The sequence below is a fragment of the Anthonomus grandis genome, chromosome 4 (assembly GCF_022605725.1).
Source record: "Anthonomus grandis grandis chromosome 4, icAntGran1.3, whole genome shotgun sequence".
Taxonomy (NCBI): Eukaryota; Metazoa; Arthropoda; class Insecta; order Coleoptera; family Curculionidae; genus Anthonomus; species Anthonomus grandis.
Window position 1 is genome coordinate 5,730,222 of NC_065549.1, and position 27,722 is coordinate 5,757,943.

The 27,722-nt window shown below is 29.2% G+C and overlaps 1 protein-coding gene across 1 annotated transcript in view; it reads left to right on the forward strand.

The window, feature by feature from the left end:
• Positions 1–700: 700 nt before the first annotated feature.
• LOC126735151 (homeobox protein homothorax-like) overlaps positions 701–27,722 on the forward strand; it is a 140,692-nt gene continuing 113,670 nt past the window's right edge. Inside the window, exon 1 of the mRNA XM_050439089.1 lies at positions 701–848. Coding sequence (XP_050295046.1) covers positions 701–848 — 148 coding nt within the window. The remainder of the gene's footprint in view (positions 849–27,722) is intronic.

Below are 27,722 nucleotides of genomic sequence, written 5' to 3' on the forward strand. Positions count from 1 at the left end.
TATAACTCTAAAGCCACTAAAGATAGTAGTTTGAAATAAAGTGCGCCTATGATTGACAAATAAATATTTTTAAGAAATCATATAAATTATAAAATGATGCAAGTAGAGCCTTTATACTAGAAAAGTACACAAGAACTTCGACTGCTTCACCCCAAAAATAAAACAGCAACAAATAAACGCGTTTCCCTAATTCTTAATCCCGGCGTCAAGTCTTAACTTAAATAGATGCTTAATAACCGCCTTTACGACTGATAAAAACACCATAAACATAAATTAAAGATCGTAAAATTCATCGGATGATATAATTATAAAGCGAATAAAACCGGGAGAGATGCGCAACGTATTTTTCACCCTCTCCCTTTTTCATCCCGGTTTTATTTTTTTTGTTCAGTTGCGGAGGTGGAAAAATATTTATTTATTGGGAGGAGGGGGGGCTGGTGGTTATGACTCCAGAAGGGCGCACGTCATTGTTTTCCGAGACCATTAAAATCTGTTTAAGAGACAATAGCGGACGCGTATTATATACACTGGGGGAATCCCGAAGGATAACGAGGGAGGGAGGGAGTAGAGAAGTGGATGGAGACGGTTAACAGGTGTACTGTGACGCGTCCGAAGAAAGTAATTTCGTGTTTTTCTTTTGGCCAGAAGATGCCTCTGTTGGGAGGGCTTAATTGGTTTAATTAGTTTCTTTGGGGGGTTTATGGATGGCGAATCTAGAAAAGATGAAAGTAAAACGAAATCAGAAGAGAGAGAAGGTGAAGAAGAATATGAAGAAATGGGTGAAGAAAAAGAAGAAGATAATCAAGAAGAGAAGGAGAAGGCCTTAACTGAAATGTTTTTTCAACGCAGTAGAATTCATAAAAAATAAAAAAGAAGAAGCAGTAAAAACAGAAACAGGAAATAGCGATAATTAAACTTAATGATTTTTTTTTTAGTTTTTGCTTTCACTGAACTATTAATGTCATGGCCACAAAATTTACAAGTTGTATTTATGTTGCCAGTAATTGTCAAAAAATATTAAAATGTTAATATTTTTCGGGATTATGAAGAAGTAGATGAAGAAAAAGAAAAATGACCAACTCTGACTATAGGAATAGCAGCTATGCTTTTAAATTACGTTTATTACAATAATATTTAATTACTTAATTGAAATTGATGCCTTTTGTGATTTAGCTTTGGCAGTTCAAAACAGGAAAATTAATAAGAAACAGAAAATAGAAAAAAAGGAAAAGAAGAAGAAGAAACAGAAAATGAATATGAAAACGTAGAGGAAAAGGATGAAAAAGAAGAGACAAAAGATGATGAATAAAACAAGGAGATAATTTTAGCTAAAGATACAAGAATGAGATTTAAAAAATGCATTTTTTCAATTTATACATTTTTTTACTGATAAAATGGATTTCTCAACGAAAGAAAATTCATAAGAAACAGAAAATGAGGAAGAGGGTAAGAAAGAAAACGAAGAAGGAGAATAAGAGGATGAAGTTTAAAAGGCAAGAGGACAAATATGATTTTTTTTGAAGAAACAGAAAACGAAGAAGGAGAGAATAAAGCAAAAAAAGAAGATGATGTAAAAATCCGACGAGATAAGTTTAATTAAGAATACAAGAATGAAAACTAAGAATTTGCATTTATTTAATTTAAATTGCATTTCTTAACTGATCCGTGAGAAAAAATTTAAAAAATTATATTTCGCATTTACGATTCTTTTCGTTTTTTCCTAAATTTGGAACAACAAAAAATGAGAACAAAGAAGTTCCTAAAAAGAAGACAAAATGTACAAAAAAAAATTGGAAGAAGAAGTAAAAAGGAACATGAAAATAAACTTGAAACAAAAATTGCAGGAAGTATGATTATTTGACCGAAACCTATCAAGAAAAAAAAACAAACATTTTTAAAATAGTAAAAAAAGGTCGAAAGGCCAATAGTAAATTTTTAAAATAAAAATTCTTATTAGCACAAATTAAAATAAAATAAAAAATTCTTAACGCAGTAATTAATTAAAATTTACGAAAAAACAGAAAATGAGGAAGAGGATAAAGAAGAAACAAGACGAAGAAGGAGAGGGTAAGACAGAAGATGAATAAGACAAGGAGAAATGACCTCTAAAAATACATGACATTCAAATTTTTAAACTTATATATTAATTTTCTTAACTGATAAAATGAATGTTATAATGCAGTAAAATTCACAAGAAACAGAAAATGAAGAAGAAGAAGAAAAGGAAGAAGCCTCAAGAAAGGAAAAGAGAAAAAGGAGGAAGCTCCAATATACAGGTGCTTGGAAAATGTATTTTATTTTTTAATGTTAGCAGTAAGAAGTATATAGTTAAGTATATATAGTTAAAAATGCAAGAACGACATTAAAAAAAAGAAGAGGAAAAAGAAGAAGAAGAAGATGAAAGAAAAGGGGAGAGAGTAAGAAAGAATATGTCAATTTGAAGATGGCCTTGACAAAAAAAAATTAAAAACAGAGGGAAGAAAAATAATAAGAAGAAACTGTTGGAGAAAAAATAGAAATAGAAACTTTTAAGAGAATATTAAAGGAAATATAAACCGTTGGTTTAAATTAATTCGCTTTAAATCAAATAAATATTTATTTAAAAACAAATACAAGAAATGTGAAAAATAAAGAGGAATTATTAAAAAATAACATAAAATAACAAATGGCTATAAGGAAAATTCCAAAATATAATAATCATTTAGAAAGTCATTTATTTGAAAAATTATCAAAAATTTTAGGAAATATGGTTCTTTGACTCAAATCAATTAACATATATTTAAAAAAAAATAAACAAAAAATAAGAAGAAATGTTAGAAAAGATAAGAATAGATTCCCATATTAATAAAAATTAAATTAAAAATGAAAAAGACAGAGAAAGGCAAAAAGCTATTAGCTTTTACTGACAAATAAAAATATTTTAAGAATGACACAAAAAATATCGTAAACAAAGACACGAATAAACTTTGAAAAATAAACGAAAGAAATTAGATAATTATAAAATAGTAATAATAACAATAACAATGTTTATTATTCACCATAAAAAAGAAAAAAAATACATGCAAAACTTACAAGTGGAGTTGACTATTAGGATAAATAAAAGCCCATGTATCAGATTTGTTCTACCTAAATAGAAACACTTATCTAACTTAATTAAATTGTCCTAACAAAACATGGTAATACATATTTAAAGATAATTCGTATACATAAGTAAAAGTATAGGTAAAAATAAAAAAATTAAAACGAAAGCAAGCGAATATTTTGATGATATTATAGCGATTGCTTAAAAAATTGATTATTATGTTTAAAGATCGAAATTCTGTCGTGAACTTAGTAAATAATTTTGATGTATAAGTAAGAAGAAGTGTGATATTTAATAACAAATTTATAAAATAGTAAACTGGCATGCAATTCTCGTGTAGTAAACTACTTATGCAATACATAAAACTACGTTTATTAATACCATAAATAAAACGAATAAAAGAAATCTTGATCATTCTGTCAGAATCGCATAACTCGTTTGATATTTTGATGAAGGTAATGTCTGTGAGGGTAATAGTTTTTAAATCACAATATGACTTCTTAGGAGTATTTAACACATGAATCTTAGTGCTTTCGACAGCTTGAAGTGCTTGATTACCGATAGCCAACACAAAATCATCAGACCTTATTCCCAAAAAGAATATCAACACACTTCTTAGGAACATGGTTGTTTGTGCTTCTAACAAGTTAATCAGGATCGAAATTTATTGACACCTTCAATGACAATCTTCCATCGATTATCGATGCAATAACATTTAACAAAAAAAAAAGAAAAAGAGTGATAACCGAACGCTTCCTAAGTCCCGATAACATTCAAAACGCATCAAGTTCGATGACTTGAAAATTATTAATCATGACGTTATAGATGTTAAAATCGATACGGCGTGAATACAGTCGGGTGAGAGATGACTTGCGAATATTCGGGTGAGGGGGGCACCTGGACACCCTCCGCCGCTATTTATTCTAATCGACATGGTTGTCAGCTGCGGAGCCATTATATTAGATGAATACGCGTTTTGTGTATTAGCTCTACTCTCTACACCATTTCACTAATTATTATAAAACAGCCCGGGTATATATGTATGTATACCTATATAACGCACGACATTCGAATAAACTTCTCCTCGTTACTTGATTGATGTCCTTTGTTCATTTGTTAATTGCACGCGCCGAACGCTGTTTATTCATTTTGGATGTATAATAATTATCAGGTGTATATGTATTCATAATGATCGCTAAAATTCTCTTGGAAGTCTCTGCTTCTGTTGCTCTTTTTTATACAGTGTGGTGACTTTAACTGGAATAAATTCAGTTAAAACTAATCAAAATTTATCTCTCAAAATAATTATTATACAAACAATATTTAACTCCTGAGACCCTTCGATTTTTGTTTATTTTTTTTCACATTTTAAGATAGTTTTTTGTATTTTTTCACCTACAGGGGAGGTCCAAAGTAACCCCAACTTTTTTTTTTCAAATGGAAAGCCACTTTTTTTAAACTCTCATTGAAAAGAGCCCTTTTTTCTTGATTAAATTGCCCTATTTACTTTTGTGATTATCTTAAGGAGAAATACAAAAAAATAAATAAAAACCAATAAATTACTAAAAGTTGCGTTTAATGTATAAGATGCTCAAAATGAGAACCATTTATTTGTTGGCAAAGCCCAAGGCGATAATAAAATTCGTTTCTGACATTTTGTAACACTTCTGGAGATATTTGTCGGATTTCTTGCCTAATACGTTCTTTGAGTTCATCTAGGTTACCTGGTTTGCTCATATAAATTTGACTTTTCATATGTCCCCACAGAAAAAAATCAAGTGGGGTGAGTTCAGGAGAACGTGCCGGCCACTCGATTGCACCCCTTCTACCAATCCATCTGTTTGGAAAATTGTCATTTAAATACTGGCGTACATTACGGGCATAATGTGGGGAAGCATCATCTTGTTGCATCCAGATTCTTTCATCATACAAATCTGGATCGAACTGACTCGGATATAAGGCACGTAAGACTGAAACTAGTTCATGTTCAAGAAATTCTAGATATCTTTCCCCAGTTAAAGTATCATTGAAGAATATGGGCCCTATAACTTGCCTGCCAATTATGCCAGCCCAAACATTAGTTTTCTAGGGATATTGTGTATTAGTTTCCCTTACCCAGTGTGGGTTCTCGTCAGACCAGTAGCGACAGTTCTGCTTATTAACATGGCCATTTAGGGTAAATGTAGCCTCATCAGAAAAAAGGATCCTCTCCGAAGATATGCGATTTTCGTCAATGGCGTTCATCATTAATTCACAGAACTGAACTCTGCGATCTGGATCGTCTTCCAATAACTCTTGAACGGGTTGCATTTTTTATGGTCGTTTGTTTGCACTTTTTAAAATTTTTAGCACAGATTTATGATGAATAGAGTTTACGCGAGCTACTCTTCTGGTTGCAGTTACCGGATTTTCTTCCATCGCTAACAATACATTTAATTGGGTGTTTTCATCGATTTTAGAAGACATTTGTCTTGAAACATCCCTCACGTGCCCAACTTCTCGAAATCTGCTTTCGATTTTACTAACCATACCTTGGTTAATAGGTGGCAAATCTGAATATTTCTGCCTGAATAAGTAGACAACCTCTAGCTGAGTACGACTTCTGTCTCCATAACCAATCATCATTAAGATTTCAAACTTGTGGGATTCGGATAAATAAGGCATTTTTTCAATATAAGTTAACTTATTTAACAACTGGTTGAAATTCACTTTAACAGTGACACTACAACAATGTCAGGAAATGTCTCGATACCAATAAAATAAACAAACGTGCAAAAAATTTACCAACACAAAATATTTCGAGACTTTTAATAATTTAATGTTTTGTTTTTCGTACTTCTCCTTTAGATAATCACAAAAGTAAATAGGGCAATTCAATCAGGAAAAAGGGCTCTTTTCAATGAGAGTTTAAAAAAAGTGGCTTTCCATTTGAAAAAAAAGATATATGCATTTTAGAAAACACAATATTTTATAATATCATATTCGAGTATGTTGCTAGAGTTTGGCCTAACAAGTTTGCATAAAAGACGTATTCTAAATAGCACACTTTTTGTCTATTATATTGTTAATAACAAAAAATTGTAAAAATGTTCTTTTGTGGATCAAATTAAGTTTTCATTTCCCAAAATTAAATTAAAAATAAGAAATCCAAAGCTCTTCTTGGGTTCAACCTCAAGCTAAGTTTTCCTAAAAATAGAATTCTTCAAGACTGTAACAATGTGATTTAAATTTATTTGCAAATAGTATCAGAAGTATAAAAAACTCAATTTTGTTGATTTGATTTATGTTTAGTGTATAGTTATTTTTTATTTTATAGTATTTTGTTAGGATGTTTATATAAAGGATAGCTATCTTTTTATTCAGTTTTGTATCTTTAATTGTATTGTTCCAGTTAGCACTCCTACATTTAATTACTGTTCTGGTGTTTGTCTGCCTAATAAATAAACAATAAAAATCCAGATTTAACCTCACATGGGCGCCAAAATAACGCCATCCCAGTCCAAGGTTAATTTATGCATTTTTCATAAAAGGGATGAAATAATTCGCGTCAAATAGGTATTTCGTGTCGGTTAAACCCGGTGTTCGACCCTCACACTTAAGCCAAGATAGTAGGATTCCCATTTGACACCGGTCAAATAATCCCAGACGCAATTCCGTACCCGGGGCACCCGATGATGTCGGGATCTAATTCCTCGAAGTGAGAAGAAAAGAGAAAAAGGTGGCGATAAAGACGCGATTTGTTTCCGGAAATGAGGGCGCGGTCGTTCGAATGTCCATCAAAATTGAGAGGAGGGCCATCTCGGAAATAGATTCGGCCGTCGGAGTTTGCGCAAAAGTGACGCACAAAGCCGCCGTCGCGACGCTTTACTTTATCCCGACGTTTGCTCTACGCTATATAGCACGCGGACGTCGTTTCCTCGCCATCTTGACTGCAATCTTCTAAATGGTCATCGCGATTAAATTTATCGACTCGGATCATCCCCCACCGATATCGTTTTATCGTAAAAACGTCGAATGAACTAGAGAGAGAGAGACAAAGACAGAAATTATATAATTAAGTTCTTTAAAATACTGTTTTATTTTTAAATCTTTTTTCAGAGAAAAAATTAACAGATTTCAAAGAAGTATAGGAGCAAAGCAAAGAATTCCGATGTCCAGCAACTGAACTATCAAGAGCTACAGTTGACAATTAGAAGAAACTGATATAATTTGCAATGATCAGTATTCAATTATCAGGAAATTGTTTCATTATGAATAATCTCAATTTGTAAGCTTGCCTAATTTATTTTGTTGGATACAGCACAGATGATTCATTGATACTAGGACATACTTAAAATAAGACAAATTTGCCTTTACCTATTTAACAAAAATTATACTATTACTTATACTAGTTAGTTGAGCCTGGAAGAAAAATATTTAATTTCTGTGAGTTTTCCTTCTGTATTCCCTTCTGTGAATTCCAGGCAGTTGTGAACCAAATTGACTTTACAACAAAAATACAGACTTTTGGTACTTATGCTTAAATCATAGTAAGAACAACGTCTTTTTGGCTTTCAAATTATTCTAAAATATCAGCGATAGATAGTCGGACAAGCATCAAATGTTTTTTTGAAAAAAAAATGTAAAAAAGCCTTTAAACTATGTCCATTTGAATTTTTTTTTTTTAATTTGTTTTGATATCTACCCTAAAAAACAGTTTTTTATTTAAATAATTATAGACAGTTAAATCTAAAATTACGTTCAATTTTCCACTTGGAAATAAATAAAAAGACAGTTTGTCGTTTTTCCAACTATTGCTATTAAATCGGACACCATTAAGGCAAATAGGAGTAGTGTATCTTTTTCATTTGCCTGGAAGAAAAATATTGATTTTTTAATTCTAAGCAGTTAAAACTGATATTATGTCAATTTTTTTGCAGCTTTATAAAAATAAACAAAAATTAAGATAAAAATCCTGTTCTTGCAATAACTACATCAAATAGGGCAAATTCTCTTTTTCAATTGCCTGGAAGATGCCATTCATATATCAATTAGTTAAGTGTCAAAATTATGTTCAACTGTCTGCAAGAAAACATTATTTTGTTTATTCCAGGCAGTTGAGACTCAAATTATGTAATTTTTCTGTTATCTAAAGAACATAACTAACATAAAAATCACCTTTTTTAATGAGTACCTCTAATCAATTTACTTAACAATTACTACAATTTTTAAATTCTTCCAGATCCGAACTTGTTTCATTGAATAACATTCACGAAAATAATCACTAAGGTCAAAGAGTTTTGCATACTCAAAATGTAAATAACAAGGAGTAGATTCGTTTACAAACACGTTACAGATACGTAGTTCCCAAGTACAAATGATACAATTTCTTCACTGGACACTCAGGGATTTAAGTGACAAATATTGCTAGTAACTAAAATTGTTGACATAACTCTAACTCTAACCATTCTTCGTTCAAGTTCTCAGTCTAAGTCTGAAACAAGTTCAATGGCTTCGAAGGAATAAAAAATTAATTAAACTACCTGGACTTAAAAAAACAATTTCAGATTGTTAAAAAATTAAAAACTCCTTGGAAAAGTAATAAGATTCAAAGGTAAAATAAGAATTTAATAATTAATAAGAACTGGTAGGAAGTAACCGAAAGTTACTCTAAAAATTCATTTAACTGAATTAATACTAATTTTTTTTAATATGAACCATAAGTTTAACTTTTTCAAATTTAATAAAAACTATTCAGAAGTACCAACAAATAAAGTGAATTCACTTATTCTTTAAAAATCCTACAATTGGCAATTGATAGCTTCGAAGAAATACAAGGATTAATTTAATTACTTAAAAACAAAATTGACAAGACAATTTTTTATAGCTCATAAAGAGAGATAGTAGTGATGATTTTCTAGATAAGAGATGGTTATTCTAATTAAGCAAAGGTGGTCAAATAATATCTTCTGCGTCTGTCTCGAAGAAAAATATTGATTTATTAATTTCAAATGATTAAAGGTAAAATTCGTGTACAACTTATTAGAAAAAAGATATTAATTTCAGGCAGTTGACGGTAAAATGTATGTATAATTGCTTAAAAGTGATCCCAGAAAAAATTCAATTTTAACCGATTTAGAGCTTCAGATTTAGGATCTTTTTCAGATAAAGAGTATAAAGGCTGTAATAATAATTTAGGTCAAAATAAAGTGACCTAGGTATTGTCAAAACTGCCTCGAATCATCCTTTAGTTTAGCCCAAAGTGATCTAGCCTGAAATCCTCTGTTTCAGCCTTTCTTATTCAAGAGAGAAATATTACTTTATTATTTCCAGGCAGTTGAGACTCAAATGTACCTTAGAATATTTTAGACTTCTGAATTGTACATTAGTCATTTCAGATTCATTAATTGGAGAGAATCGTAATGAAATGATACTTAGTTACAGTTTTAGGCAATACAGACGCCTAAGAAAATTGTTATTTTAAGATGGTTCAGGCAGTGACTATGATAATTTCACTCTTTTAATAGATTTACCCTACGTAAATAAAATTCTTTTATAACGCTATTCATTGCAGTAGCATTCGTCAATGACTAAAAAATTAAATGAGGTAGAGAACAACGACTGAAAACGAACGAAAGTTTAAATGCGATAGAAAGTTACGAAAATTCAAAAAATTACCCCATTATAGACCTAGTCTGATATAAATAGTCATATTCAGAAATAGTAAAGAATTAGTCTTCTAAAAATATTACAATTCTGACCACTTTTACACGTGATTTTTTATTTTAGATATTTAGGGTTCAATAGTTATAAAGAATACTAATAAAGTTACACTTAGAGGCCGTAGGAAATATAAGAAAAATGCCATTTCAGATATGCTTCAATTCGGCGTATAGTCAAAACATGTCAAAAGTTGAGAATTTAAGTCAATTTGAACTTAATTAATTAGTAATATATTAAATGATTTGTCATTAATTTGAAATCCCAGTTCAAAATAGAAATTAAAAAAATATTTAAAAAAAAATTAGGCAATTAAGCGCTTTATGATGAACGATACAATTGCGTAAAAAAATGCCCTTTTAAGACGATTCAGGCAATAAAAACCTAAAAATTTAACATTTTAGACGTTACACTTGAGTGAATGAATTATAGAGAATAGTGCAAGAGCCAATAATGATTTTCCTTTTGACATTTATGTCCATCAAAGTCAGCTTAAAATTACATCTTTTAAATGAATCCTTTTAAAGGGTTCAGGACACTATGGGAATACCGTTTAAAAAACGACCCTTAACTGGTTACATCTACGTATTTTGTCTTATCAGAATTTTCCTTGGCAGCAAACACCCGCCACAATACGTAAACACTATTTAGATTTCGCTTTTATATGTTTTTACGATAACCGTTTATTGAAACACCATTTATCTACACACCTGTCAATCTTGCCCGCCCGAATAAATGAAACAATCCATCACGAATGAAATTAAACATGTATGTTTTCCTCCAATCTCACAATTTAGAATAGATTATAATATTAGTTGGTACTTCATGTCGGGATTATGGGTACACTTGACATGATCGATCTCCTGATTGTATGTAAAAACACAGTTTAAAAGAAATTACGCATGTGTGTGGAAAGGGTAATTTTACTACTATCATTGGTTTATATTATGTTTCAGCAATAAACCTAATTGTTTTTGAATTTATTACCCAATTAGACTGATTGGCCTCTGTCGTTACTTATTTTTTTTCAATTATTATTGGTATCTATTTAGTTGTTACACCTGAGTGCGGTGCACGGGTAATTAAATTAAACCATAACAGTAAACTTAAGTAAATGCATTAAGGTGGATATTTTTCAATTTAAATCGTCGTTTTAACGAACCCCTGAACAACAATAATGCGACGTTGCAGCATTAACGTACCGAAACAAAACAAAACCCCCACACAAATCCAATTTTCCCTCTTAAGGGTAAGGTAAATACACACGGGAGGGTTGTTTTAATCTAACGCTTTCCGTCATACAAACGTCACTAAAGAGAAATTACCTAATTCCACTCCCCATTATTTTGGTAGCAATTGTTTAACTACACATTACACTTCGCAATTAAGCCTAAAGTTCGGACCCGTTCCCGTTTAATTATTCAATAAAATTACTACGCTACGAAGTTTTGATTAAATTAAAAATTCCTGAGTTTTAATTAAAATGGTTCAAGATATATTATCTCTCCGTCTGATGCACGAAAATTCCTCGAAAACGCGCGGGAGATAAATTTACGAATTTCTTAAATAATTACGCACATTTTCACTTAGTCTTTGCTGGAAAGTAATCAAGACAACACATTATTTTCTTTTTAGTCCAGTTATTAGTCCAGGCAATGTTCCACCAAAACTGGTGTAAAAAGTGTTCATGTTATCTGCCCTTAAGTATAACGTCTAACGAGAAGAATTTCCTCTAAATTAAATATCTTAATAACTGTTATCAATAAAAATATGTATAAATCAAATTGCTTCATATTAAAAAAATGATGCTGAATAAATCAGGATTATGGGGTACAGATATCCAGGCAGAATTTCATGTTCATATGATAGTTCAAGCAATGTTTGATTAATGCCACTCATTTATCTTAAAGACGACTAAAGATAATGATTTTAAATCAGATGCGTTTGAGAGAGTTAAGAGTCTAAATTTGTCGTTTCTTTAACCAAAAGGTGCTATAAATTCAGAAAAAATCCATAACATTTCATAGCAAGAATATCCGATGAAAATTCGTATGAATATGCCAAGGGTATAAACATAACCATATCTTATTTATTTCAAGTTTTTGAATATTTTGATATTTATTCATATATTTACAAATTATTCCTTATCTATATGTTTGGTAATAATAATTTGGTTTTATGGTAACATGTTTAGAAAGAGAGAATATTCAATATTCAATACCTTTGTTTGAGAACATGCTAAAAAATTCCCATAAAAATTTTTGTATTTTGATTTTTTTTAAATATATCAATCGAAAATGTGCGAATAAATATGGAAATTGTTATAGTAGTTGTATGGATGAAAATATCCATTAAACATGTTCAAATGAATATTCTTGAAAATATCTGTGATGTATTTCAAACGATCCAAAATATTCATATCAAATTCCATTAAATATTAAATTATTTTATAAAAAAAATTATATTAAATTGAAAATTTGATGTAAAGTATGATCAACAATAAATTAAATTCATAAATAAGTAAGAGAATTAAGTATATTCCTCACAAAATATACTTGAAAAATCCGATCCAATATTATTTATGTAATTTTTTAAGTGTTTTCATAGTTATTCAGATATTAGCAGAATAGTCCATGCTTGAGAAAAAGTCAGTTTTAGAAAAAAAATGCAGCATTTAAAGAATATTCTGTCAGACACTCAGAGACCTATTCATCAGACAGTAGAGAGTATTGTTAATTTTTATCTTTACGTAATTTTCGTATAAAGAAAAATTATCCTATAATTTTATTTTTAAATCATACGAGATGAGCAAAAAACTTATTCATTTTAAAAATATTCAATATTACTGATATATTTAGAATATTCCAATAACTTTTAAATTTTATAGATGCTATTAAAATATTCCAGGATCAATCAGAAAATAAAATGCTTAAAAATGTTATACAAAAAGGCGATTAACTAAATTAAATTTATGATTCTTTACTAAATATACATTTGATCATAGATGCGATATATTATATATTTTCATAATTATTGGAATATTGCCGGAATATTTTATGCCTGGGCAATAAATCTCACTTTTACAAAAAAATATAAGCATTTTGGGAATATGTCCCTTACCATTTAATACTAATATTGGAAAAGGATATTCTATTAAATTTATATTTAGATAATGAATAACAGTGTTTCTAATATAAGTGAATTATAATTAATTAAAAAATTTATAAATAATGTTCCCTCTTGTCTAGAATATCATTATATACGTAAGCTTTGCCGACTATTTCTATACATAAAGTCATAAGTATTATTTATTGCCTAAACAAGAAATATTCCGTCATAATGCCACTAAATAAGAAAATATTCGAAATATTGCACTAATAATGACAGAGCAGTCGATCTAAATATACCTAAATGAATGAAAAATCTTAAAATTTAAGAAGCAATCATAAATAAACTACGCCTTTAATCGTCACAACTCTAACGATATGTAATATTTAAAGTGAGCTTGGACACTGAATCCTACTATTACAGGCAGATACAACATGAATTAAGAACAAAATACTTTATAATCTTGTGTATAAGTATAAGAATATCTGAGCAAAATTTCTTAAGTTAAGTAGTTCTTAGTCCAGTAGACCCAATTTTGCAAATGAAAACTCTTAATAGATATATAAATTTAAATTATACATATTATATACAAAAAATAGTGTTTTGCAGCGCATGTCGTAATTCGACGTAGGTCGTGACATAATTTTCGAAGTAAGGCATGGAATCGGGCTTGCTGGTCAATTACGAATCGCGTTCAAAAACATGCCCGGCAATTAATTAAAAGCGGCGGCGCGCACAATCTGCACCAATTAGCGAAAAATGGCGGCTCACGCGAGAGTGAGAGAGACTCTCCACGTCCGTCTCGCATTCCCATTCATGACGGATCACTCCCGCTAAATCAAAGAATATCGCCACACTTAGCTAAAACATTATTCCATAAATTTTAACTGTCGTCTTGTCATCCATCTTTCTCTCTCTCTCCTGGTGATTTACGTGTGTTACTTTGGCATTTGCTCGCGAAATTATCCCGCAGGATTCCGTCTAACTAATAAGCGCCACCGGGCGTCCTGTATCTGTCGTCATTCCCTACGATGAATTACTTTATTTTTGTTTCATTTGTTTATCATTACCAGCAGGAGCCTTAAATGATACGAAAGTGATAAATGGACGAGTGCATGCACCACCACTCGGAAACGACGATGTATATACGAAAATTTACCGACTCCATATAGTAACAATTAAAGTTATTACGGTGTGTCTGCTGCCGTTATAAATCTTTCGCTTTTTTGTTTTCGTTAAGACACACTTTAGTAAATTAAAAATGATTTGATAAATAAATAACTCGTCTTAGAGCATTTATTTGCACACTAGTTGGCATTAGGATGTTTAATGATCTCACAAATTTCAAGAAATTAAAGAGAGATTGAGGAGCCTGAAATTCTAAACAATATGTTTGAAGCATTTATTTCTTTATCTCATCCAATTTGGTTCATAGTTCTATCTGTATTAGTTCAGGAGATATTTCAGTTTAAGCAGAAGTAGTTTGGCTGTAGACTAGTAACTCTCAACTGCACTTAACGGCAAATAAGTTTGAACATTTCGATCCACGGAACTAGAAACCAGATAACTTAAGAAATTCCGCTTAGGTATTTTTACACTTTTAAGATTTATAAAGCATTTTATTTTTAATTAAAGTATCTGGCTGTAATAGTAGAATTCAGTATCAAAATTTACTTTAAACGTTTAATATCTCGGAAATTGTTGCAGAGAGGACCTTGTGCATATTTAAGTTTGGGAGTTTTCATTTATTAGGTATATTTCGATCGAATGTTCTTAGGTATCATTAGTGAAATATTTCGAATAATTTGTTATTTAGTAGGATATTGGCCAAATATAATTTTATCTTGAATCATCTTGCTTATATAAAATTTGTCTTTTCCTTGAAAAAGTCTATTTTTACGTATATAATGATTTGTTTAATTATTTTACAAATATATTCATATATCTAAAATAAATTAAATAGAATATTCTCTTTTAGTATAAAAATTAAATGGTAGGGAATATTTTATCCTTTAATGTTTTTATAAATGTGCACCTTACTGTCCAGGCATGAAATATTGTGGCAATATTCCAGTAATTATAAAATGTTTAAAATCAAGTCAGATTAAAAAATACTCACAAAAATACTTATATTTAATAAATAACATTTAATTTCTTACTTATTCATGAACTATAACATCTACGAATATTCAAAAGTTATTGTCATATTTTAATATAAAACTTGTGAAATAAACTGTCATATATTTTAAAATATTTAATATTTCTATAATATTGCATCGTATTTAATAATTTTCATTATGAAATGTGAATCAAAAGACAACAACACAAAGTCGGTCGTGTTTTAATCTTTTTAAGGTCTGATGATGCTCTTAGGAGCGAAACAGGTGTCACCACTTTTACTCATAAAATAAAATTTTCGGGACCGAGACTTTGTGTTGTTGTCTTTTGATTTATTTATGTGAAGGTTTTTTTTGACAATATGGACGACCTCTTTCAGTTATGAAATTTATTGAATATTTTTATTGAAATTGGCTTAATATTCTAATAACTTTTTCCAGAATAAAGATCAAATATTCAAACAAAAACCTTCCAATAGCTAGTATAAATTGCTATAAAAAACTATAACACGACTTTCCTGTAACTATTATAGTTATCAAATTAGATATATTTAAAATTTGACTAAGGTTAGATGAAGACCAAACTGAGTAATTCAACTTCTTTCCAAGTAACTTTTTGCAGAATTAAGATAAAATATCCAAACAAAAACTTTCCAATAGCTAGTCTAAGTAGCTAAAAAAAAAGTATTAATGAACTATTATATTTATCAAATTAGACATATTTAAAATTTTGCTAAAAAAAGTCAGATGAAGACCAAACCGAGTAGATCAACTTTTTCTAGACAACTTGTTTTTAATTAACATAAAAGATTTTAAATAATACTAATTTTATTAAGAAAAAAATTAAAAATTTCTTAACAATACCTTCCTAAACTTAAGAATATTGCAAGCAAATTAAGCCTCCTAAATATAACGGTTTCCAATAATACTATCTATAAAAGATTAGGTATTATAGTTTCCGAGATATTGATAGTTTGATTTCGAAAAAAAACACAAAAAATATAAACCCAATAAAAAAAATACAAATTCAGGGGTTTTTTGCAAGGATTTAACTGAGACACTCTCAGAATGTACTATAGATTCAGCCTTTCATGCAGGAATATTTCAAGAAAATCTATTGTTATCAGGACGCTCTTTTTGGGAAAAAATTATCCTTTTAAAATCATATACAATCTTTTCACTGTCTTCTAACAGAATTCCATCTTTTCTCATTAAAACCACTTTTGTTTATCTGCTTAATTATCAAGGCATGAACTAATGAAGAATCCACCATCTTTACGCTTGATTGCCTCGAAATATCCATACGGTTTATGCGGCAATTTGTTGCATTTCATTAATTTAAAAAAAAATACCATACAGGCATTGTTTGCAATGATCGCATATATGCCGGTTATAATTGTAAAAATAAAGGTTTGTAAGCCATTAAAAAAAAATACTATTAAATGTAAATCGTCGGAGCATGGAATGCACATTCATACATACATATAATGGTAACGAGTGGGTTTTATGGTTTTAAAATAATACTAAATAACATTCCGTGATTTTTAGTCCTTGAACGTTTGCATAACTTAATTGGCTAAACATGTTATCGATTTAAAAGAATTACGTCACGTTAAGCCAATCTATCAACAAAAGCCAAGAAAAAACAAATTAAACCAGAAAACAATAATAAAAGGTCATGTGCCCTCCCCTAGCTCATTCCCATTATAAATAGCAGTCCGAAAATTTTCGGTTAACATTCCTGTGTACGCACCATCACGACTCCTGCTGCTGCTGCTGCTGCTGCTAATTGAAAAGGGGCGCAGCCCTAAAGGGCGAGGGGGGTAGAAAGGGAGGAAAAGAGATTGCGTTCTTATGTCTTGTAACGACAGGTTGTCGGAATTAAAGGGTGGAATTTTGATTTACGAATAGAATCGACAGCAGATGCACGCGTAAGCGCGGTGAATGAGAGAGCCAATGGGAAAGTCGGGAGTGCCGGGACGCCTTTTCCCCGACAGCAATCTATACGGCGTCGCAGCAATGATGAAATTTCCCCAGCGTTTTGGGGGGGTTACATTTTCTCTATTGACTGACCTAAACTTCTTCGGTTGGTATTTACGTGATTTTGTTGCTATATATGGTTTGTTTGGGGATTTATGGTTATAATTGAATTAAAAAGAAAACGGGAGAGTCGTGTTTTATTAAATTATGCCCTACATTCACTGTTCAGGGTAGTACTGGATATACGCAGGGTTTTTTTTATAATTCACGTTTACTATTTGAACATAATTGCATTTCTAAACTTGTCCTAGTGTCTATTTCATCTCTTTTCAGCAATTTTAATTCATAATATTTTATACAAATTTTAAAAGAATGAAAGCGTACTATGTGTAAATGGGAAGTTCAAGAAAGATAGCTCTTCAAACACTGTAGTTACGCTGAGAAGTTAAAAAGGGAAGGTTGAGAGCTTAAGGCTATAAAATTTTAGCTAAATGTATATCAAAAATTTCTGGAAAACTTTTAGTCGTTTAGACTCAATTAATGCAAAGTCCGACCAACCTATTAACGCAAAAATTGAAATATCTCAAAAACTGTTAAACATAAAAGCATAAACAAATTTTATTAAATTAAGAAAAAATTCGTTATTCATTGTTGTTTAGGGTTTAATGGAATCCAGGCATAACTTATCGGTCTTTAAGTGTAATAATTAATAAGAGTAGTGTACAGGCATCTATCGACATTAACACCAGAATATCCCAGAAATTTATTATATAGATACTATTATAGTACAATAAAGAACAGTACTTAGTTTTTGATGTATTTCAATTCTCTCCTAAAAATTGATGTTAATAATAGCACAATAATCTCATATGCCGATGACACGCAATTGATTTTTAATCGTATAAATAAAAACTAGATAATGTAATATGCTTTAGAGCGTTTAAATAATTAAGCCCAAATTTAAAATAAAAATTTATTGTAATTTGTCTCACGAAGGCAATTTAAGTTTGTATATTAATCAATATCTTACACACCAAATATTTAGCTAAAACTCTTCCCTGCTAATTATTTATTTACAGAAGAAATAACCAATATAAGACTATATCATGACTATATTGAAAACTATGTATATCACGATCATATTACAAGAACTAGAGCTAGAGGTAATTTAATCATTTCAATTAATCTAAAAAGCATAAAATTAAATTTCTTTAATTATTTTCCTTCAAAGACCCATAATATTCTCCCACACGTAGGACCCAAAAATTAAAGTAAATTTTCAGCAATCGTCTTTTAAAGTTTGGATTTTTAATTTTCGGGGTTTGTTCTGACATAGAAAATTAAAAAAAATTATAATCTTACTACACTGGGAGTAAGATCTTTGTCCATAGATCATGAAAACATCGGGGTATGCCGGGATCTAAGTAGAACTTTAGGAATTACACCAGAAAATTCCCAAATTTACAATTTCTTAACCCAAACTTTGCCTTCAAATATGTGATATCTCGGAAACTATCATAGCTACGCTCTTATAGATGAATATCATGGGATTCAGCATAAGATAATTTTAATTGCCTAGACATATCTGTAACTATATTTATTTAGCGAAATAAATTAATTATTCCAGGCAATTGGGGCCTTATTTGAAATTGCCTAAATTGGAAAAACTGCAAGCAAAAATTTGCTGGAACTAGCCTCAAATATACCTTCAAATATGCGATATCTCAAAAACTATTTTAGCTACGGTCTTGTGTGTTATTTGGTTGAATTTAGAAGGGTAAGAAAATTAAACAAGCTTTGTTATATATGATATTTGAAGTATTGTCTTTTTTCTAAGAACGATATTTTCTATGATTCGATTTTAGTATTTTTGTTAACTTTTTAGTTTTTACCTATTTCACTTTTTTTTTATTGCCATTTAAATTAATTAATTAATATCCCAAAAATTCAAATTATTTAACAAGAATTTCACTTTTATTAGTAAAAGAACGAAGAGACGAAGAAAAGTTCTGGACTATTCAGGATAAGCTCCTCTTAATTATTTTTATATTAAAGAATATAAAAATCTGAGACATGTCTATTGAAGTTATCATTAAAAATATAAAGCAATTGAATTTATTTATGTACAAACTATATTTAATTGTTATTAATTATATTCAAATTTCTTTTTTATCAGTAAGATAGTGAAAGGAAAAACAAAAACAAATTTTAAATTTTTAAGAAAAAATGATACAAAATTGTGTGTCGGATTCATTAAAGGTATACTTTAATACGTTTAATAAAAAAATTAAATGAATTTAACTTTTATTAGTGGAAAAAATTAAGAGGTTAAAAGTTAAAAGAAATCACACTTTTAGACTACTCAGGACTAATATAAGTTTAATTATAATTAGCACTTCATAATAATAAGCTTTCCCCTCTTTGCATATGGCACACTTAAACAATTTTAAGAAAAATCAATAAAGAAAAATATGGGTCGTGTCCATTAAAGTTATGCCCTGGACGATAAAAAATGCCACTAATGAATGCATAAAATTTATTATTGATACGATAAAAATAATAATAATAATAATAATAAAACCGTTAAAGGTAAAAAGTATCACCACCAGGTGCAGACAAGTAAAATTGAAATATGACCTCGCGGCGATGTTTACGCTCAGCGGAGGTCGTGAACTGAGGTCATGAGGTCCTCCTGATTTACGAACCGACACGCCATAATAGCGGTCCAAGTTTGTAGAAAAATAACTTGTTCATGCGATATAATGTGTCAACGGGAACTCGTTTTTGACGAAACTGGACCGTTTGTCATTTTCATGCACTTCGTTTTTTTTTCTCGTTATTGATAAGTTCATGCGCGTGCCTGTTTAAGATTTTTTTATTGAAAATTGATCGTTTTTATAAGAAAATTTTTATTTTTTTAATTCTTTACCACAGAGTTTTTCGTACGTGCATAAAAAAGTTCTCTTTTTGGCTCATAAAGATTACAAATACACATTTCAGAGTTTTATACAGACTTGAAATTTTAAAACTTATAGAATTTTCATATATAACTGATCACAGAATTTTCCATCAATGGATTTTAATAGCAATAACTTATATATTTAAGGGTTTGATATTTTAGGCATTTGCCGAAATGTTTTTCAAGAATTCTGAATATATAAATAATAAATAGTTTTATACATTTTACAGGGTTCTGCAGTAATTTTTTGACTCTTCCAGGGATTGTTAATATTTTTTGTTTATTCTTCAGATTATGTCTTCCAGGTATTTTGAAGTAATTTTTCTATCTTCCAGAAATCGAAAATAATTTTCATATTTTTTAGACATTTAAAGTAATGTTGCTTTTCATTCTAGGCATTTGTTAAACAACATTGTTTAAAATTGGCAATAGTTTTATACATTTTTCAGGGTTTTAAAGTAATTTTTCATCTCTTCCAGGGACTGTAAACATTTTTAACAATTAATTTTTTGAATTTTATCTTTCAATTTATTTGACATAATTTTTTTTGTGCTTCTTGCTAAATTTAAAATTAAAGATTTGAAGAGATAAATTAATTTAAATAAAAACAAATTAGTTAAATAAACAAAAAAAATATTAAAATCAAAAAGAATACTAAAATCGAACTACACAAAAGTGTGGTTTTGAGAAAAAAGACACAAATACTTGAAATTCGAATTAAAATACATTAAGTTAAATTTCTGTCTTCGGACTTTGGCATAACTTTAATGTACATGACTCGCATTTTTATATTAGCTTTCTTGAGATTATTTTAAGGGTCATTTTAATACAAAAAAATGATCTTCGATAATCCAGAAATTTCCTCCTTTCACTCTCTTGTTTTTCTACATAAATACATTAAATTGTTTTATATTTTCTTTTATTGTGTGCACAACTTTAACGGATCTGAATAACTATTTTATATTCTTTAATATAGTTAATTAATTTATTGGTATTTTGTCGAAAGAAGTTCATCCTGGAACTTTTCTTTGTCTTTTCTTCTCTTACTGATAAAAGTGAAATTCTTATGCAATAATTTAAATATTTAGGCACTAGACGTTGGCATAATTTCAATGGACACGACTCACATTTCTATGTAAATTATTTTCAATATTTTAATAAGAGCAATTTCACCTTAAATAATTCAGGAATATGTGTATGAATTTTTTCTCCTGCTTGTGGAATTTTTTTCATAAATGTATTGCAAGACCAATTTACATGCAAATTAGGTGAAGAATAACTAAATCTCTTATAAATAAAATAAAGATAGCTGCTAGTCAATTGGTCCAGTAGTTTTTAAAAAATATTTTTTTTTACGAGAAAAATAAATATTTCATTACAAACTTAAATCATGTCCAATTTATATAAAAATCATATGGATTATAAAAACATCTTTTTAAAATTAAAAAAAGAGGCCGCAAGTCTATTGGTCTAATAATTTTCAGGTAATATTTTTTAAGCTGAATTTTTGTACTTTAAATTATTAAAATGTTTACATTGGATGTAGGCATAACTTGAATGGACCCGACTCACATTTTAATAAGAAATTAAATATTTTATTAGACAACTTAATCAGAGGAGTTGATCCTGGATAGTCCAGGGATGTAATATTTGTGAACTTTTTCTCATCTCTTCACTTATTGTTAGAAGTGATATTCTTGTGAAATAAGTTGGATTTTTAGTCACTAGACTTTAGACATGATTCTCATTTTAATATTAATAATTTTTTATTATTTTAATGGAGGACATTTCACCCTCAATAATCTAACAGAGTGGAATTTTTGTATCAAAATTCACATAAAATTAAATTTTTTGTCTATGCATTATGGCATAACTGCAATGGGTGTGACTCACATTTTAATTAATTGAGTTATTTTACCGTGGAACTTTGGATGGCATTTTTGATGTTATCGTGAAAATATTTAATAATTTTAAAAATTTTTTGGGGTGTCTCGAAATGTCACACGTTTCTATTGAATACAATTTCAATTTATTACTTTTACAGCTCTTTTAGCACCTAAACAAACCACTATTAAGCAAATTATCCCATGCATTATTAAAACAAAATAACGAGGTAAGATCTGTTAGAAAAAAAGCGCACTAACACATACACGATATACGCAGACGAAAGCAGCAATAGATATTTATTACCATTTGTGCAATAACACAAAGTTAATTAAAGCTTAAATAAGACGCTGCAATTTACATTCCCTTATATAGGCATTAATAGACTTAATTTAAATTAATTACGAATAAAGAGCCTTGTAAGCTTAAAAGTAAACTATTAAGCTATTCCTTTCCTTGTCTTTTGTGCACTTTTTACGACGCAAACCTGAGATATTGTTGTTGTTGTTGTTTCACTTTGCTATTTAATTTATTATGTGTGGGATTCGAAGAGAGATAGCGATTTTTTTCAGGTTTTCCCAATTGACATAAATCTACCCCTTAAAATAACACAATTTATAACCCCCGAAAAAAAAAAAGATAATTTTATTCGGTAATTCGAAAACGGGCGCTAGTTTGTCTCGAACCCGATCCGGCGAGCAATAAAATCTGCATAATCTGTGAAACAGCCTCTAAACGTATGAATATGCAAATGGCTAAATGGACCATTTTAACCCGGTACTCGAAGAAAGAAATTAATTAAGTTGTTGTTTTCCTAGTTAATGCGAAGTTAAATTGAGACGGGGGGATTAGGAGGGAGGGCTGTATCATTGTTTCTTTGGTGGCGTTTAAGGGTGGCTTAGTATACAAAAAAACAAAATGAAAATTTTAAGAAAAATTTTCAATCACATCAAGTAAAGGAAGTAAAGGAACGTTTGTCCTGTCATTTTTCTTTTTGCAATCACTACTTCTCTTCATAATCTCTTTGATAAAAGTGCATTAGTTTATATTTTCCCCATTGGGCTTAGGCATAACTTTAAGGACTACGATTCATATTTTCTTGTGAATTTTCTCAAAACATTGAAAAGTTTGTCCTAGAGAGTCCAGGAATGTTAAATTTTTTTTCCCAATCTCTTCACTATCTCACGTTGAATGCACATGCACAACAATGCATTGAAGTAAATGTTTTTTTCTAGATTTTGGCATAAATTTATAAGATATGATACACATTTGCTTATGAATTTCCCTAGAAAATTGTAAAGATTCTCCTAGGGAGTCCAGGAATGTTCATTTTTAAAAATTTTTCCCAATCTCTTTACTGTCTCATAAATAAAAAACAAATTGTTACATTAAAATTTGATTTAACAAAAATGCGTTGAACTATTTTTTTCCCAAGACTTTGGCATAAATTTAATGGATACGACCCACATTTTTTTATTAGTTTTGTTAAAAAATTGGAAATGTTTGAGTCTAGAACAGTCTGGAAATGTGATTTTTTTCTCTTTTCTTCACTATCTCACTTATAAATTTATACTAAAATTTTAATATAAATACAATGGGATATATTTAATGTTTTATAGCAGTTTTATCAAGCAAATTAGTTGATGGAAGAATTAGGTTTTCAAATGAAAATTTTTCTTTGTCTTTTCTCTTATAGCAACTAGGAATCGGATGAAGACGTCTCGACTCGTAGGAATTCATGTTTGCATGGTTGCCATATTATGCAAAAAATAGTGTTGCCTTTGAAATTCTAAATATATTTTTTTTAATTTATTTACTAAAAATGGATGTATATGACAAAAAAAATTAAAAAATTTAATTTATCCAAATGTGTCAATTTATTTTATGAAAACCACATTTAAAAATTATTCATGTAAAAGTGTTTAAAAAATAAATTAGTCTTGGACCCAAAATTTTAAGATTTGTTACCTTTGAATTTTTTTCCTAATCCTTGTTCGCTATTAAGATATTATTGGTAATTATTATAAGTCCAGAAATCTGGATGAAATAGTTTTTTTTAAATAGCAATTTTCGTTAAGTTAATAAAAGCACTTACAATTCTTATTATTATCTAGACTTCAGATATGTCTTTAAGATACCCGCTCATAAGTCAAAAATCACATTTACTTCTCGATCAGGAAGCCAAATCTGTAATTCCTTATATAATTTAGACATCAGATGAGCTTTTGAGATATAATAGAAAGATTTGAAAAACAATCCTGATGATCGTATAGACAAGCTGAAACGTCGACTTTTATTAGCAAAGAAACTGTTAAATCCCCTGAAGTATTTTTTTATTAAACAGAGTGATTTGGGAACGAATTCTCAATAAAGAAGTATAATGTAATTAGTCACAGGTCAGAAAAAATTTATGATATTCTCACATATTAAATAATTCTTTGTAATTTTTGTTGGTTTTGATGGAATCCTGTAAATTAAACTAAACCCCACGTTTTTCCAAAGGAGATCCCTAGTATGTGTTAAACGGTCATAAACCCAACTTTAAAAGTGTGTCCCAGAAACACTATTCTGTCGCTCAATACCCGAAAGTAAAATAAAATGAAGAAAAAAAAGAGGGAATAAACTGGAGGGGTGTATAAGTTTAACGAAAACACGACAGAATCAGGCTAAAGCGCATATATATATATTGGGTACGGGAGATCCGGAAGTGAACGACAGTGACAGAGCATTTTCACTGAACGGTTGTAGGCGAACGGTAATCGATGATAACCAGATGACGGACCCAGGGGTTAGTCAATAACCGTTTCTGTTCTTATAGTACAGTCAAAATAAAGTGTGTAAGTTTTAAGTTTGATTTTCTGGCTAGGCTGTAGGTGCTACAGGCAATTTTTTTAAGCCAAAAATAAGGGCGATTAAATTCTCTACCGTTTATCTTTTGGTAGCAAGGCTGTAGTAGATGAACTAAAGGGACCAATATTAGTGGAGTCAATCAGTCAGTTTTTGTACTGATTTTATTAATTATTTATGGGTTCAAATACTATAGCAATTACTATTTATACTTTTTTCATTAATGGAAGTAATGGTCACAGATTGAATTTAATCATATTTAATTATTACGACTCGTCATACCGAAAAATAATTTGTTTTTAAATATTTTTTTTTTTAATTTTAAAGTCACTTGGTTACAATTTAAATGGAAGTTTTGTCGATATTTAATTTTAACTGACAGTAGAATTTTTTATTGATAGTGTGTTAAATGTAGTTTTTGAAAAATTTGGCACAAAAATAAACTGAACAGGAATTTCTTCAATTATTTCGTCCAGGCAGTAAAAGTTTCTTTTCTTGTTATAAAAATTGCATGGAAAAAATAAAAAATTATTTTCTTGTGCAAATTAAAAACAAGCTTTTAGCAGGCTTTAAAGTCTTATTTGAATTAAGTGGAATCAAGATCTTAAAAATATTTATTACCTGAAAAAAAACGAATTTCTTCCAGGCAGTTGAAGCCTCGTTTTTCTTTTCAATGAGGGAAATTTCAACTGCCTGGATGAAATAATTTTTTTTTGTTAGAAATTTAAAACTCCTTTTACGAAGTGAAATTCTTAATTGAAGTAAACAAAATCTAGTCCCTAAAAAAGTAGGTCTAGTCCCAGTCTAAACTCCAACTGCCTGGACAAATAAAAAAAATATTTTCTTATGAAAATTAAAAACTTCTTCTGGACAGTTAAATTTCTATTTGAATTAAACGGAATTTTCGAGGACTTCAACCGACTTTGATATATAGAGTATTAGCCATAATTATTGCAATATTTTTATTTTTTTATATTCTTTTTAATTAGGTTGTTTTTTTTGTTTGTATGAATATTTTATAGAGTAATAAGCATCTTGGTCTTGAATATCAAAAACTTGTTAATAAGTAAACAAAAATAAAAGGATAATAAAAAATAAATTATTGCAAGAAATTCATTTTCTATAATAATATAAGCTAAGACTCATAGCAAATAAACCATTATCATTATTTGGTATAGTAGCCTTTAACTCTTATGTAACTTAATTTAATCATTATTAATATTCCTATCAATGTTGTTCCATATTTTAAGCAATGCTTTGAAAAGTTCATCTGCATATTTGAAACACATGAAAAAATTGGAGAGTTTCAGTTGCCTGGACGAAATATTCAATTTCCTTTTTACAAATTAAAAAATGTGCTGTAGGCACTTAAATTCTCATTAAAATCGGGTTTTTAAAAAAATTTAATACCTGAAAAAAAAACGAATTTCTTTCAGGCAGCTGAAGCCTTAATTTTCTTTAAAAAAAGGTAATTTCAACTGCCTGGACAAATTAAAAAAATATTTTCTTATGGAAAAGGAGTTTTTCCTTTTACAAAGTGAAATTTTTAATTGAAGTTAACGAAATCCAGTCCCTAAAAAAGTAAGTCTAGTCCCAGGCAGTTAAAATATAAATTTTCCTTAAAAAATAGTAAACTCTAACTGCCTGGACAAAAAAAAAGTTAATAAATAAGTAAGTAAATAAAATTAAGTGGAATTTTCGAGGACTTCAACCGACTCTGATATATAAAGTATTGGCCATAATTATTGCAATATTTTTTTTCTTATATTTTTTTAATTAGTTATTTTTTTAGTTTGTATGAATATTTTGTAAAGTAATAAGCATCTTGGTCATATCAAAAACTCAATAAATAAGTGAACAAAAATATAAGGATAATAAAACACAGCCTGGACAAAATTATTGCAAGAAATTTATTTTCTATAATAATATAAACTGAGACTCATAGCAAATAGTCAATTATCATTATTTGGTATGGTAGCCATTAACTCTTATGTAACATCAACACATCTTTTGGGCATTGACTTAATTTAATCATTAATAATATTCCTATCCACTGTTGTTCTTAAGCAATGCTTTTAAAAGGTCATCTGCATTTTTGAAACACACGAAAAATTGGAGAGTTGCAGTTGCCTGGACGAACTACTCAATTTCCTTTTTGCAAATTAAAATCGTCTTTTAGGCACTTAAAGTTTTATTGAAATCAAGTTTTTTTAAATATTTAAATCCTGTTTTTTAATTTTAAAATTTTTAGATCCCTTGGCTAAACCCTTAATTTTTTTTAAAAAGAAAAGAAAACTTCGACTGCCTGGGCGAAATAAAAAATTATTTTCTTCTAGAAACTAAAAACTTCTTCCAGGTAGATAAAGTTTCATTGGAATTAAGTGAAATCTAGCACTCTAAGTCATAGGTCATAGAAGGGAGACTAGTTACCACATATTAAGAATATAAACAAAATAGAATAAGGTTAAGTTTAAAGGCAAAAAAAAATATTCATGTAGGTATTCTTTATTTGTTCAAGGTATGCCGTTAGTTGTGAGTTTGTAATTTTAGTATAATTAGGTTTATTTAATAAGTGTCTGTAAGACTTATAAGATCTGATGATGCCTAGTACAGGCAAAGTATGTATAATCTTTTGACTCTATATTCAATATATTTGAGACCCGTGGCTTTAAGTTTGATTTATTTATATTTTGTTTTAACAGACTGTCTACCTTGAAAGAAAAATTGAATTTCTTCCAGGCAGTCAACGTTCTTTATAAAAAAAGGAAATTTTTAAAGTAAATTGACTTTGACTGGAATTCAATAAGATTTAAAGTGTCTGGACGCAGTTATTATATTTTCTTCAAGAAATTAAAAACCTTTTCCAGGCTCTTTATTAGAGCTACGTAAGTAAGTTCCAGGCTTTTAAAAGATTGTCTGCCTAAAAAAAATACATTAATTTCTTCCAGGCAGTTAAAGCATTAATTTTCTTTATAAAAAAAGGAAATTCTTAAAATAAATTGACTTTGACTGGACTTTGCAAAAAAAATATTATTTCGTCCAGGCA